Genomic DNA, 16280 nt, shown 5'->3' with positions numbered 1-16280 from the left:
GATCAGGCTGGATTCTGGCATAAGATACTTTTGTCCAGCGTTCTCCAACAGCATGTCAACCCAACCCTCACCTCATCTTAATGTAAACTGGATACACAATTTACATTAAAACTAAATAAAATGGGAAGAGAATTAATGTTCTACTACTTCTTTTCTAATTAACCAACTATCCAATGGTCCCTTATGCAGAAAAGTGAATTATAAAGTGGCCAAAGGAAATGAGAAAATTTAGGTTAAAAAGATCACAAGACATTTAAAAATCAAAGTCATGAACTATACCAAGTCATAGCAGTGAGAATTTGACAATATCCAAGAAAGAAATAATCACAGAGATTTGTGCTTGGGGCAAATAAGACAAATACTCTTAAAAACCAAATGATTCCTCTGAAAAAGCAAAACAAAAAATGATGGTGGTGGGAAGGGAACGAAGTGCCATAAAGAACAGAACTGGAAAGTACAATGCCCCTGAAAAGACTAGGAATAAGAAACAATTGTTGAGAAAAAGGTTATAGGAAATGGGGCCAAAATACAGAAAGGAAAGCATAGAAAGAACATTCTGGAGGCAAACACAACACAGAAACAGAAAGGCTGAAAGCACCAAGTCATCCCAGTGGTTCACAGGGGTACTAATAAGAGGGCATTTAACCTGGGAGAGGGAAAAAGGCACTCTTTGTATGTTCCAAAACTAAATATGGTTTTCTTTGAAAACATGTTCAAAGTTCTCGAATGACAACTATAAAGTATTCCTGGTTGTTCTATTGCTAGGAACTACTCACCTGCCCTAAGCAGAAAAAGACTTCCTCCCCATTACCTGGTTTTCCCAGAGATGAGCAGGGCGTCGCCATCCTCTCCGCCCCACTCGGTAGCTGGCGCGCTGTTCCTGGCAAGGCAGTGGCCTGTACAGTTATCTCCTGTACCGGGTGGTATCATAGACCCTCAAACTGTACAAACTACTACCTCAGCCTGGAATCAGGCAAAATGATACGGAGCGTTGGAGGAACTCTTCAGGATGGATGCACTCGAGACAGGAAAGGCAACATCCTCACAGCAGAGGCCTGGCAGCAAAGCTGCAAGTGCCACACATTTGCCTCATCTTGCACCATATTTGGAGAATCCTCATTTAATCACCCAGAAAAACACCCCAACAGAAGAAATATACCCCAATAGAAGAAATATACCATTCATTCAGATGATCACAGAGATATATTTCCTCAAGATCCTGTTTTATATTCTTGTCCAAAAGCATCAATTGCACTGCTTACTTAGAAAACCACTTCTGAAATAGAGGCATGAAAAGTATAAACGATATACTTACTAAAAACCAAGTACAGGCAGAAAAGTCTCATTTAAAAAAAAAAAAAAAAGACTTCTACCCATCTGCTCTGAGATAGGCATAACCAAAACAGCGGTCTAAGAAATCTTTGTTGAATGACATTAGAAAAATTGTACTGCTAAAAATGAAACAATCAACAAATCAGTGAGATAAGTTAAAAAAAAAAAAAAAAGTCCTAACATGAAAGTGTTATAGCTCAATTCCAAGACAATCTGTCAACTGAGAATGACTTATCCCAGGGGAAAAGCAGGTAAAGGCAGAGATCCTTTATTAGAGAAAGAAATTCACAAGTTTAATTTCTAAAAATAAGTCTTTATTCTTCAAAGACATTAACTTTATTTAAAAGGAAAAAGGGAGAGACTTCCCTGGTGGTCCAGTGGCTAAGACTCCATGCTACCAATGCAGGGGCCGCGGGTTTGATCCCTGGTTGGGGAACTAAGATCTCACATGTGTGCAGTGCGGCCAAAAAAAATAAGATAAATAAATAAAAGGAAAAAGGGATAAAATTCAAATCAAAAAGTGTCCCTGGAATCAAAGATAACTAAAATCAGTATACTGTCCTTTGTGACACAGACCATAAATGGTTGGGCACACACCAAAAACTCTTCTAAGGTCTGCTAAACTACCATAACTCAAGCATCTGTAAAACTATTCTCAAATCTATATATTTTGAACAGGAAGGTAGCATTGTTTACCACTTGCTGTCAAGTATTCTTTCCTTTTATTTCTTCTAAAAGTATTCGTTTCAAGAAGTTCAAACCGTAAATACAATTTGTGGCTTCCTATTTCCACTCTCCACTCTAAACTGGAGACCTTTCATACTCAGTTTCAAGTCCTTCAAAAGTACTAATGGCTTGCTTGCTTCCAGCATCCCTTCAGTCATAACAATATCAGCACAGCTAACATCATAGGAAAATTTAAAGTAACTATAACCAAACAGAAGTACTCACAAAGATTCCGTGAACAATTTAACAAAGGAAACCATGACCATAACTTCCTAAAAAGAAGGCTTGCTTACCGTCTATTTTGTTAGAGCTGTAAACGACTGTGTTTGCTGCATGAGTGTATCTGATGAGGTCCACGCCGTATTTCTTACTGTACAGGGTTCTCTTTGGTCTGATGAGGAAATGGACAGAGAAAGAAAACCATCAAAATCCTCCATCACCAAAATCTAGGATCTTCATATAAAGAGAAGCACTTGAATGATGTGGGAAGGGTGAAGATTCTTGGTAACCTCTAACACTGAAAAGAAACAGAATTTCTTCCAAAAGGGTGGAAACAAACAGAATCAATCAAGTGCAACAGGTTTTCACCTCTGGATACCAAATGCCGAAGTTAGGAAGTGGAAGTAAATCTGAGGGCTCAAATCAGCCTTTACTACAATGTTCAAAAGTAAGCTTTGAGAAGAAGTACATCTATTTGGGAAGAAAGACACACAAAACAAGTCATAACTTCCAAGAAAGAGGAAAATGGGAATACGTCAGACCAATGAGGCCAGAACTTAAGCCATTCACTTGGAAAGAAGCTCTTTCTTTAAGAAGAAATGATTTATCAAAACCGAAACCAGATGTAAAACTGCCTTTCCTAATATAACCTAATATTTCCATCCTCTCTTACAGGTCCAAAGCACTTACTGAGCCTTTTACAAGACAAACCTCACTCTCCCTAACAAAACTAGTCATTGATTCTTTTCTCTTTACTTAAATGTAAACTCACATATTTCTAAGCTAGAGGTTATCAGTCCATTTGTTGAAGTTCCTTAAATGTTATCTTCTTCTATAGCACCCTGAAGATCAAGCTGAAACTGATCTCAGCAAAATATTTAACCAAAAACTTCATAATATTCTACATTTAGGTATAGGAGAATTTCATAAATCCTATATTAATGTTTATCAAGAAGTTAATTTATGAAAAGGAAATTCACCCTCTCAATGTAAAAGCCTCTTGAAACCTAGATGCTAAACAATCAGATGACTCAGGGAACTTTAATCATTTGCACTTTCAATTTTTGTGACGTCAAGGGTTTCCCTACATTAAACCTATTTACAAACAAGACTTCTCACTCCAAATGCACTTAATTTTCCACATTTTTACCTTTACTGAAAGATCAACTAAACAAAAAGAACAGCTCAAATGCTACCTTGTTAAGTCCACCACCCTGGGTTCTGCCATGTAGTTACTGTGTGGTAACCAGTGAGTGAGTGAACGTGCGTGTGAATGTGTGCTTGCTCTCAAAAGATAGTTGACTTTGCTCCTACCAATGGAAACAGAAGCTTACTTATCTCAGTATTTACCCTACAATAATGAAGACAGAGCCTGAAGAACCAATGTTAAAGGAAAATTTTCAGTTCCACTTATATACGGCCTATTTGTTTCAAATATATCCATAGTATTAACCTGAGATTTTGTTCTTAATAACATAAATCTTTTACCTCATATCATTTCCTAGTTTGAAAGCAAGATCCTAATGCATCCATTTCAGAGGATCTTACAGAGCTTATGCATAACATTCTTTCACGAATATTGTGGTAAGCTTCTCTGCACAAACTATGATTCTGGTGATCAGGTACGAATAAATAATATTAAATCCTTCTCTCTGAATAATTCGCATCACCTACCACAGATAATATCCTTTGTATACTTTCAAATTAAAAAAAAAAAAAAAAACAAAACACTCGGGACTTCCCTGGAGGCCCAGTGGTTAAGACTCTGTATGCAGGGACTGCAGGTTTGATCCCTGGTTGGGGAACTAAGATCCCACATGCTATGTAGTGCAGCCAAAAAATTAAAATTAAAAAAATCACTCAGTGGATGAACTCTATTACAAAGAAAGTTTAAGTGAACAGTACACATGGAAAATATTAAGCATAAAGAATCTTATTTTAGCCATTTTCAAACTCCCAACATTAGTACCATCTAATAAAGATACTGTGCCTTCCAAGAAAATGTTATTTTCTTCCAATGTTGGTTTGACCTACACTAGTGGCAAATTTTTTCTTCACATTACCACTTAGGATCACAGATTCCTAGAGGCCAGCGAAGTGATCTGACCAATGTCACATACCTGGTCACAAGGCCAAACTAGAACCCAGGTCTCCTATCAGGTTGCTCTCTGATCACAGATCACAATGAAACAAGGTCACAATTAATCCATACGAATATTTTAAAGAGCGTGCTGTATACTATTGTATCAATGTTAAATTCCCTAATTTGGATAACTGTACTCTGGTTACCTAAGAAAACGTCCTTGTGCTTAGGAAATCCATGCTGAAGTGTTTAGGATAAAGGGGCTTGATACCTTCAAATTACTCTCTAATGGCTCAGGGAAAGAAAAAATTGTGCGTGTGTGTGTGTGTGTGTGTGTGTGTGAGAGAGAGTATCTACAGAGAATGACAAAGCAAACAGAGCAAAATATAACCAATTATTGGGTCCTGGAGTTCTTTGAAACAATGATGTAACTTTTCTGCAAGTTTGTAATTATGTAAAAATGCTACATGAATGAATAAACTGCATTATGTTATAAAATTAACATTTTACTTTTAACAAGACAGCCTTCAAGTCAATGTCATTCCTACCAACCGCAGAAATTAAGCAGTATTTGGAGAGAAACTGTGAAGAAATGCTGCCACAACCTTCATTTTCTTTGAATGAGGATATACATCTCCATCCTCAAATTCATCCAGGGAGAAGTTCTAATCTGTGCACAAGCACTAAACATTTCAAGCAAGTCAGCTTCAATTTACTTCTAGCTCCAGTACCCCACAACCCCAATCTCCATCCTAGCTTTATACGTTACTTTCTATTCCAGGCTAATGCAAGTGGCCGGACCTGGACCAAAACCCATCTATGAAATGAATAACATTGACTCACATCTCTCAGCATCAGTCCAGCTAACAATTCTCTCTTCCCTCAGGACCACCACTATAGGCCACTCTTCCACATACCGCAAGCAGATCCAGAGCCAGTTACATAATACTTTTTCCACAGCCCAAATGGGAAAAAATTGGGCAGAACAATATAGCCCAGACCAATACAGCATTACTTCAGATAACCAAATTCACAAATGAAGAGACAAGTTCCAAAAGAAAGTTTATAGAAAACATTGGTTTAAGCAAAACAGACAAAAGGAACAGCTGGAGAAGGTAAAGAAAAACCCAAGGATTTAAAAAGAAGATCACAATTTAGCAAGGATTTGGAGAAAGCAAGTCTGGGGCGGGGGTGAGGGGAAGCTGACAGGTCCCCAGGGAAAAAGGCAAAAAGCTGTGCTTTTAAGATCTTGCAGAGATACAGGTGTGGTGAGTCTCCATAGGACTTGGGACAACCTAGAAATGTCATGATCAGACTCGGAATTATGATAAGTCCAAGAGGACCATAAAGTATAATTTTTTAAAAAAGTATAAGAAGAAACACGAAATTGTCAGACGATGCTTTCTTTGTTCTACTAGGAGGTTCACATTCAGGTTGGGATGCGACAGCCAGGTGTGTCTGGCAAAAAGGAAAAGTTTTGGATGCAGGTAAAAAGTTAACTATAAACATGGGCATCAGGACTGAGGGAGCAAGAGAATGATTTGGACCATAAAGGAAATGTCAGGGGGCCCAAAGAGGCAACAAATAAATCCTTACAGCTAACAACTTGCAACCCACGCGGCCTTCCGGCAGAAGGGCGGCGGGAAGCTGAGGGGCAGGGGTCGGGTGAAGTGCCAGGGCTGAATCGAGGTGACCGAGCAGAGGGCAGAGAGAGCGAGCTGCCGCTGCTGAACGAAGCAGCAGAGCAGCCTCTGTGGTTCTGCGCGGGGGCCACAGCCGACTGGCACCTTCGACGGAGTCAGAGGAGCGTTAAAGCTACCAGCTGGGGCAGCGGTGGGCGGACCCTGCGTTTAAAGGTCAAGGTCAAGGTGTGGTTTGGTCAGAGATGCTAAGGCTCTCTGTGAGGAGACCGAAGGCAGACAAAACAAATATATGATTACTGTTATTGCTATCGTTATTTTAAAAGAAAAAAAAAATGGTCTCCCGGACGGCTTCTGAGGGGACGCGGCCCCAGCGGGAGCGTGTGCAATACAGGCCGCGGGCCAGACCGGGTTAGAGGGCGGGCCGCGGGGGGAGCGCAGGGCCACGACAGGGAGGGCGGGAGGGACTCAGACCCGGGCCCAAGGCCACCGGTGCACTCACTTGCCCTCCTGGCAGTCATAGAGCACGATGGAGTCGTCGTCGCTGCTCGAGATGACCGTCTCGCCGTTGGGGCTGAAGTCGAAGCAGTTAATCTTGTCCGAGTTCTCGCGGAACACCTTGGCGACGCGGAAGCTCCGCAGCACGCTGTCGGTCAGCTTCATGGCGGCGGCTGCTGGTGGCGGCGGCGGCGGCGCAGAGCCGGGGCGGAGCCCGGCGAACGGGCGGGCTGCCGAGGGGCCGACCCGGGCGGGGCGGGCGCCGCGCCGGCGGCGGGCTGGAGAGCGGCCGACAGTCGGGCCGCCTCCTCCGCTTCCTCCTCCTGCTTGTGCAACACTCTTCTGCCGGGACTATGGGGTCTCGCAGACCGGTCCTCCTCACGGTCGCCTCAGGGCCAACCGGCGCGGCACCGGCTCATTGTGTCCGCCATCTTGGGGCGACAGGCAGAAGTCGAGGGCGAGGAGCCTCACCGCGGCGCCAGCCGGGAAAGGGGGCGGGGCGGGAACGGCGAAGCGAGGCTGGGTGGCGGGGCGGTGACGTCAGCGCGGCCGGCGGGGAGTGGTGTGGCTGGGTGGCCAGAGGCGGCGATTCCCCGACCCGCTGGGGGGCGGGAGGGGCGGGGATTCCCACGTCCTTCCCCGCCTTGGGCCCCAAGGCCCTGGGTTCCCGGGAGCCGCGGGTCTTTGTGCGGGGCCGCAACTCCCCCGAGAGACTCGGGTGCCCCCTGCAGGCTCCCCGGTCGCAGGCAGAGCGAGAGCAGGTACTGCGGGGGTGGGCTGCGCTCCAGGAGGCCTGTTCTGGGTATGAGTCATCACCGTCGGGCTTTGACCGCGTGTCCACCACATCGCCAGAAGACTTAAATTTATGTATTTTTTAAATTAAGGTGTACTATACGGTAGACTGAATAAATTTTAAGTGGATGAATTTTTTTTCATTTGGGTGAATTTTTTTTTCATGTGGATGTACACTCTTGTGACCACCACCCGCAACTTTTCTTTAAGCCTTCTTTAAAAACTTTGTAATTGATATATAATATAAAGTGCATAAAATGAACTAATTTTAAGTGTTCAGCTCCACACATTTTATGAACACTCATCTTTAAGTTTTAAACCATATTTACAGCTCAAAAAACTCATAGCATCAATTACAAGTAAATTTTTTTTTTTTTTTTTGCGGTGCGCGGGCCTCTCACTGTTGTGGCCTCTCCCGTTGCGGAGCACAGGCTCCGGACGCGCAGGCTCAGCGGCCATGGCTCACGGGCCTAGCCGCTCCACGGCATGTGGGATCTTCCCGGACTGGGGCATGAACCCGTGTCCCCTGCATCGGCAGGCGGACTCTCAACCACTGCGCCACCAGGGAAGCCCACAAGTACATTTTTGAAAGGGAAAATTATCTCCTTATTCAACAAAGCACAGTTTTAAATTCTCCTGATATCCTCCTCCTTATTCATATATCAACATAAGCTGTAGATGCTGTCATTTTCCCCCCTGCTTTAGCATTGTATCTTACACATTTTTGCATGTTACTTAAACCAGATTGTTGTTGGTGTTCTCCATTGAGGTATGATTTATGTATAGTAAAAATCGGCCTTTCTCAGAGATAGTTTTATGAGTTTTAAAATCTCCATACAGTTGTGGAACCACCACATTCAAGATATAGAACAGTTGCATTATCCTCTTTGTAGTCATCGGGATTGTTGTGATGGTTCCCATAAGGCATTCTTTGCCTTAAAAGGAAGGAAAGTTGATCTCTAACAAAGGAAAACAATATCTGATCACAAAATAGGTACCATGCGCCTTGGCTTTAACTTCCTACGAGGGTTCATAGATCTCTAACTTGTGTGCAGCCCCTCAAACGTTTAATTGCCTGGGTCTCCAACAATGGAGACAGAGGCCTATTTATTTTGCTTCACTAAACTACAGTGGCTAAAGAGAAGGAAAGGGGAAGAGGAAAGACTGAAACATTTCAATCACTGATACTAGGAAGAAGTGATATCCAGAGATCAGATATAACCTGGACAATGATGAAAGCAAAACAGAAACCTTGGGCTTCCCTGGTGGCGCAGTGGTTAAGAATCCTCCTGCCAATGCAGGGGACATGAGTTCGAGCCCTGGTCCGGGAAGATCCCCCATGCCTCGGAGCAACTAAGGCCACGCACCACAGCTACTGAAGCCCATGTGCCTAGAGCCTGTGCTCCGCAACAAGAGAAGCCACTGCAATGAGAAGCCTGCACACCACAACGAAGAGTAGCTCCCCATTCGCCGCAGCTAGAGAAAGCCCACGCGCAGCAACGAAGACCAAATGCAGCCAAAAATAAATAAATAAAATAAATTTATTAAAAACCAAACCAAAACAAAACAAAACAGAAACCTCAGGACAGTTGGGGGCTTTCTGGAAAGAACCAGGGGCTATGTCCCATCCCCAGGTAAAAGAAGAACCAGGATCCCTGCACATAAAGTGAACTTGTTCTCTGAGAGTAGAGGGCAAGATCCTGGCTAAGTCTGGGCTGCAATTGCCTCCTGACAAAGAGCAGAGCTTCTGGCTACGATTTGTTCTGGGGTCTGGAAAAAGCTTGTTTGAGTGGAACCCGAATGCATGGCAACTTTCCAAATTACAAAGCAGTGGAAGAAAAGTCCTCTGTGCCCCCCAGAGCACAAACTTCCCTGCAATTCCTGCTTTTTTTATTTCACAGGCTAGAAAGGCTAATGTAGAGTCTGCTTTGAATGGTTTGACAGCAACAAAGACAGATCTGGTGCCATGTCTTAGAATGGTTGGGAAGATGAATGTACCCAGTGAGATACTATTTTTTGGGCCCTCTTAATCTATAAAAATAATCACAGAAACAGCCATAGTCTGCTGAATGTTGTAAGGCAAAAGAAATCTTTGCAATATATCTTTCAAGTTGTGTACTTCCTGTACCTTTCCCAGATTTCACTGTTAGACTGAAGCTTCCTCCCAAGACTTGACTTCCTGAATTATTTTTGGAATGGAAAAAGTCATTTTTTCATATTTTAAGAGCACCCTGAAATGGCTCAGCCTTTTTCACATTCTCACTGTTTCACATTCCTAGCCTGGCTCCCTGCCTGTTACAGTGGGGCTCTCCTGGCTTCCAATCCAACAGCGCCTTACAGGCTGGACTTTAAAAAGTGACCCAGAAGGACTTCCCTGTTGGTCCAGCGGTTAAGAATCCACCTTCCAACGCAGGGGATGCGGGTTTGATCCCTGGTCAGTGAACTAAGATCCCACATGCCGCAAGGCTACTGAGCCTGCACGCTGTGGATTCTGCACGCCACAACTAGAGAGAAGCACGCATGCCACAACGAAAGATCCTACATGCTGCAACGAAGATCCTGCGTGCCACAACTAAGACCCGACGCAGCCAAATAAATAAATAAATAGTGACCCAGAAAGGCTGGCTCCAGTGGGGGGTGGACAGAGGGGACAACTGCAGTCAGAAGTGAATCATATTGCCTTAAAGAGCATCAGCCTTAATTTTTTATATTTCCTTTCCTTTTTTTAAAAATTTATTTATTTAATTAATTTATTTTTGGCTGCATCGTGTCTTTGTTGCTGCACGTGGGCAGCCATCAGGGGCTACTCTTCAGTGCGGTGCGCAGGCTTCTCATTGCGGTGGCATCTGCTGTTGTGGAGCATGGCCTCTAGGCACGCGGGCTTCAGTAGTTGTGGCTCACAGGCCCTAGAGTGCAGGCTCAGTAGTTGTGGCACGCGGACTCTAGAGCACAGGCTCAGTAGTTGTGGTGCACGGGCTTAGTTGCTCCGCAGCATGTGGGATCTTCCCGGACCAGGGCTCGAACCCATGTCCCCTGCATTGGCAGGCAGATTCTTAACAACTGTGCCACCAGGGAAGTCCCTAGGCAATGAAAGTTTTTAAAGAGAAAAACGGGAAATAATCTCAGTTCATCATTAAGGTAGGGGGTCAGATTCTTTGTCACTTTCCGCTGTGTGCAGACTCCCCATGATCTTCCTTTAGATGCTATCTTTTTTTTGGCCATGCCATGTGGATGCGGGATCTTAGTTTCATGACTAGAGATCTTAAATCCCGGACCAGGGATCAAACCCGTGCTCCCTGCAGTGGAAGCGTGGAGTCTTAACCACTGGATGCCAGTGAAGTCCCCTTTTAGATGCTATCTTGTTCATGTAGTTTGCTTGCAGGATTACTGAAGGGAAGGCTGGGGAAAAGATCTAGTCATCTGTACATTATTCTTCATTTCTACTTCTTTTTTTTTTTTAATTTTATTTATTTATTTATTTATTTATTTATTTATGGCTGTGTTAGGTCTTTTCTGTGCAAGGGCTTTCTCTAGTTGCGGCAAGTGGAGGCCATCTTCATCACGGTGCGTGGGCCTCTCACTATCGCGGCCTCTCTTGTTGGGAGCACAGGCTCCAGACGCGCAGGCTCAGTAGTTGTGGCTCACGGGCCTAGTTGCTCCATGGCACGTGGGATCTCCCCGGACCAGGTCTCGAACCCATGTCCCCTGCAGTGGCAGGCAGATTCTCAACCACTGCGCCACCAGGGAAGCCCCATTTCTACTTCTTTAACCTAAGAAAAGAGTCAATAGATTAGGCAAGGCATTGTGTGATCAAAAGACTTAAAAGGTATGTTTGGGCTGGAGGCTAGTTAAGCATGGGAGGCACCTGGTGTAAAGGTTAGTTAAAATATAGTTTTGCTAAAGTGACAAGACAAAAAGCCTCCCGCAAAGAGTTGCTTCCTGCACAGAGTTGCTTCCTGCAGACAGTTGCTTACAAAGCTAGACAGTAAATGTGCCGAGATAGAGAGGAGGAGGTGGGAATTGATTGGGTAAGTAGACATATCTGAACGTATGTGGAGACATGTGTGGACCAGCAAATAGATGAGGATATGCAAACATTTGTCCCATAATCATGACCTCTTGTCTGTCTCTAACTTAGGTCTCAGGATGTGGCTGTGTTTGAACTTGAGCTCAGAACACTGGGTTCTGTCTCAGTAAACTTTACTGTTCAGCAATAAATCAAAACCCCATTGCCTCCTCTTATCAGTCACCTAGTTACCTGGATTCCAGGAAAACCAATCCCAATGCTAGGAATTAGCTCTAGCACTTGGCATCAGTGGCAGATAATGATATATAAATAACTTCGTATTTTGTATAATTGTTCTCATGTGCTGTCTACAAAATAAAATTGCTCTTGCTAAGATCAGTAAAGATCTTCTGGTTGTCCAATCCAGTGGTCACTTTTCAGTGCTTTCCTTCCTGACCCTATCTGTGTCATTAACAGTCTTGATCATTCTCTCCCTGAATCTTTTCTCCATGCTTCCCTTGGCATCATTCCATTCTGACTTTCTTCCCACCTGTCTGGACACATTCCTACTCTCTTTCTGCCTGTCCTTTGGCCACTGTATGGCAGACACTACTGGTTGCCTAACCAACAGTTTTCTCCTCTTGTTCCTTTCTGATGAATCTTGATTTTGTCCAAGATATCCTCCCTTCTCTGAGTGGCAATGCTTTTCCCAAGAGTTAAGCCCAGACCTCTGAGATAAAACCTGATTAGTCTAAACCACTGGTTCTCAAAGTGTGGTCCCAGGACCAGCAGCAGCAGTCTCACCTGAAGAGTTCCAATCATCAAAAATTCAGATTCTCAATATTCAATATCCTGTGATAAACCATAATGGAAAAGAATATTAAAAAGAAGTTTATACACACACACACACACACACACACACATATCTGAATCACTTTGCTGTACAACAGAAATTAACACAACATTGTAAATCAACTATAATTCAATAAAATTTTTTAAAAATTCAGATTCTCAGACCTCACACTAGACCTACTGACCCAGAAGCTTTGGGGATAGGGCCCAGCAATGTGTTATAACAAGCTCTCCAGGTGATGCTGATACAGGTTCAAATCTGAGAACTGCTGGTCCAAGTCAATCACGATGAGTGGTCTTGTTCCTCTTCCTAGTGATGGTATCAGGCATGCACATATGATGAACTTTTTGCTAATGAGACATGAGAGCAAGTCTGCTGGGGGAGGGGTCTTGGAAAGATTTCTTTGCTTCTAAAAGAGGTAAAAGGAAAAGATGCTCCCTCTTCATCTGAAAGACACTGTTGTGCTGGATGTGATGCCTGGGAGTGCTATAGCCAGGCTGGACCATGAAGAGAGCAGCCTAAAGGTATCAGCAGGTTGAGAATAGCAGAGCAGAAAGATGGACAGGGAATGTTATGAGTTGAATTGTGTCCCCCCAAAAGATATATTGAAGTCCTTACCCCCAGTACCCCAGAATGTGACCATATTTGAAAATAGGGTTGTTGCATATATAATCAGTTAAGGTCATACTGGAGTAGTGTGGTTCCTAAATCCAGTATGATTGGTGTCCTTGTAGGATGAAAGACACAAAGAAGATGGCCATGTAACAATGGAAGCAAAGATTGGAGCCTGTCCTACAGGTTTCAGAGGGAGCATGGCCCTGCTGACAACTTAATTTTGGACTACTAGCCTCCAGAACTGTGAGACAATAAAATTCCATTTTTTTTTTCTTTTTTTGCAGTATGCGGGCCTCTCACTGTTGTGGCCTCTCCCGCTGTGGAGCAGAGGCTCCGGACGCGCAGGCTTAGCAGCCATGGCTCACTGGCCCAGCCGCTCCGCGGCATGTGTGACCTTCCCGGACCAGGGCACGAACCCGTGTCCCCTGCATCGGCAGGCAGACTCTCAACCACTGCGCCACCAGGGAAGCCCAATTCCATTGTTTTAAGCCACCCAGTTTGTGTGACTTTGTTATGACAGCCCTAGGACACTAACACAGGGTCCTTGTGATCTATACAGCTAACCATACAGCCATTCTACCTTGATATCACTTGTTATATGAAATAACAATTTTTCCTTATTGTTTAAGCTAGTTGGATAGGGTTTTTGTTTTCTTTTTATTTCCAGCTTTATTGAGATAATTGACATAACATTGTGTCAAGTTTAAGGTGTACAACAGAATGATCTGATACACTTATACAAAAATGTGAACTGATTACCATAATAGAATAGAGATTGGCCCATTTGTTAAATTTCTACATTTCATCCTGCAGTTTAAAGTGACCTAAACAATATATCTTCTTTCCAAAACTGAGGACTCCTTACGAATTCCAATTCTTTGAGATAAATTTCTGAGTTAGAATGCCCAGTGGGGCTTCCCTGGAGGTTGAATAAATTTGTTTGGGAGGAAAAATTTTCCCTTCCTCCCTTCTAGGTTCATCGGCTGGTCTAATAATTACATTGACATAAGACAGAGTAAGTAAGTATCACATTCAATTACCTAAGTATGTACAGCAGCCCCACAAAGACAGACTCAAAGGCAGTCAGGTAATTAAGGCTTATATACCATCCTGAGCTAAGAAGGGGGAAGTGGTCTGGGGCTTCAAAGGGGAGGAAGACAATTCACAGGAAGATGAGAAGAGCAAATGTCTGGTAAACAAAGCTTGTCATGCCACACAGGTAAGTCTTTCTGATATAAAAAATTATCTCTCTCTTTCTGGTACAGGTTCCCTATCTAAATTCTCTTAGGCAGTTAAGGGAGAGGTAAAAAGCTTTTCTTGAGTCTGCTGGGTCTTAATTGCCTTCAACTCAGAACAATCCACATGTGAAAGTAGCACATTTTGGGGTGGTTTTCTGCTACCCCCTCAACTTTTTACACAAGCCCTCACAGTAACCAGAGTCAGATGACTCTTTTCTTTGGGAAGGCTGTGTGTGTGTGAGCTTAATTGCCGAAGTGGGAAAACAGAATGTTGGAACACAATCCCAACCCTTGGTAATTTTGTATAGCATGTTTCAATTGCCAGTTCACATGTAATCACTCCTTACCTGACAAATTGCTTGACTTGCTAAATGAATGCTTCATTTCACTTACCACCAAGAGGAAATAAACGGTGGCCATGAGCAGAGGTAACATTTTACATCAAACGGAAATTACAAAAACCTCTTCTATGGAGTTATAGGCATCCTCAGCAAGGTTTTATTTATTGAAACATATTTCTATTTTTTATGTTAGTTTCTTGGCTTTTTTGGTTTCTGTTTTTTTTTCCTTCTGATGATGGAATTAATATATGCATAAAAGGATTAAAATTAAAAAAAAATTTTTTTAAAAATTAAAAAAATTAGGGCTTCCCTGGTGGTGCAGTGGTTGAGAGTCCGCCTGCCGACGCAGGGGACGTGGGTTCGTGCCCTGGTCCGGGAGGATCCCATGTGCTGCGGAGCAGCTGGGCCCATGAGCCGTGGCCTCTGGGCCTGTGCATCCAGAGCCTGTGCTCCGCGACAGGAGAGGCCGCGACAGTGAGAGGCCCGCGTACAGCAAAAAAAAAAAAAAAAAAAAATTAAAAATATTAATTTATTAATTAACTTATTTTTGGCTGTGTTAGGTCTTCATTGCTGTGCATGGACTTTCTCTAGTTGTGGCGAGTGCGGGGACTACTCTTCATTGTGGTGCGTGGGCTTCTCATTGTGGTGGCTTCTCTTGTTGCGGAGCATGGGCTCTGGGTGTGCGGGCTTCAGTAGTTGTGGCATGCGGGCTCAGCAGTTGTGGCTCAGGGGCTCTAGAACGCAGGCTCAGTAGTTGTGGCACACGGGCTTAGTTGCTCTGAGGCCTATGGGATTTTCCCAGACAAGGGCTCTCACCTGTGTCCACTGCATTGGCAGGTGCATTCTTAACCACTGCGCCACCAGGGAAGTCCCAAAAGAATTTTAAAAGATTAGAACATTTGATTTTTTTAATTAAAAAAATTATTTTTTTTTTGCAAGGAACCCATGGCTGATTTCATCTAATTCATGCAGCCTGTACCACTCCTGAATTACATACTGTGCTCACTTTCCCCAAGGAATCAGCCTGTGTAGGACTCAAAGTGTGTCCTTAAGATACTGAGTTAGCCAGCCAAGCCTAGGGTTTCGACGCCCCTTGATAAAGAGCTCTTCTGGGCCAAGCGACCAGGACATGCCTGTCATAGAAGGGGCCTCAAACTTTCTCATTACAGCCTCAGTCCTGCCCGGGAACTACAGTGCCACCTCTGCCTCTCCCAGGGTGTAGCACGGCTCTCCTAGTGTCTGGAATTTCTCAGAGAGGTCCTGAAACTCCAGGACCAGGAGGCCTGGTTGAAAGGACAGCATCTTTCCCTGGTAGCAGGACCAACTACATAATTTGCAGACCCAGTACAAAATAAAACAAATTCTTAAGAATTTACAAATTCCTCCTCAACAAATTGTTAAGAATTGCAAGACAGCAACAGCAGAATATTCAGCCAAGTGCAGGACCTTTCTGACCTTGGTTCTCTGTGTGACTACGCAGTTCACACACCTGTGAAGCTGGCCCAGCCACAACTGTGAGCCTTTCTACGTGTACTTTATTTTATTTTTATTATTATTTTTATTTTTGGCCACACCACACAGCTTGTGGGAATCTCAGCTCCCCGACCAGAGATCAAACCCGGGTCCCCTTCAGTGGAAGCGTGGAGTCTTATCCACTGGACCGCCAGGGAAGTCCCTTTATGTGTGCTTTAAACACATCATTTATTTAATGTTCTTAACTCCATTTTAATGATGAAGACTGAGAGGTTAAGTAACTTTCCCAAGGTCATGCAGTTAGGAAGCGATTTGAGTCTGGATTCACACTCTGCTTCTAAACTGGAAAGCGCCAGCTCTGTTTCCAGGGCAAAGGGTAGACAATCTTCACATTTAACAAAGTCCATTGTTGGTAAACAATGCCTTCTTGTTCTGGTAGGACGGGATGGAATCTTCCCTGATAA

The 16280-nt window shown here is 43.7% G+C and overlaps 1 protein-coding gene across 2 annotated transcripts in view; it reads right to left on the bottom strand.

The window, feature by feature from the left end:
• WDR82 (WD repeat domain 82) overlaps positions 1-6959 on the bottom strand; it is a 30518-nt gene extending 23559 nt beyond the window's left edge. Inside the window, exons 1-2 of one of the 2 annotated variants that reach the window (XM_070046631.1) lie at positions 6503-6959; positions 2352-2449 (exon numbers count right to left, since the gene is read on the bottom strand). In XM_070046631.1, coding sequence (XP_069902732.1) covers positions 2352-2449; positions 6503-6663 — 259 coding nt within the window. In that variant the 5' untranslated portion in view covers positions 6664-6959. The remainder of the gene's footprint in view (positions 1-2351; positions 2450-6502) is intronic. The other variant, XM_030867350.3, reaches the window with a different exon arrangement.
• Between the last annotated feature and the right edge of the window lie 9321 nt (positions 6960-16280).

This window comes from Globicephala melas, chromosome 11 (assembly GCF_963455315.2).
Source record: "Globicephala melas chromosome 11, mGloMel1.2, whole genome shotgun sequence".
Taxonomy (NCBI): domain Eukaryota; kingdom Metazoa; phylum Chordata; class Mammalia; order Artiodactyla; family Delphinidae; genus Globicephala; species Globicephala melas.
Note: the sequence above shows the minus strand (reverse complement) of the source record. Positions and strands in the feature narration are given on the sequence as shown.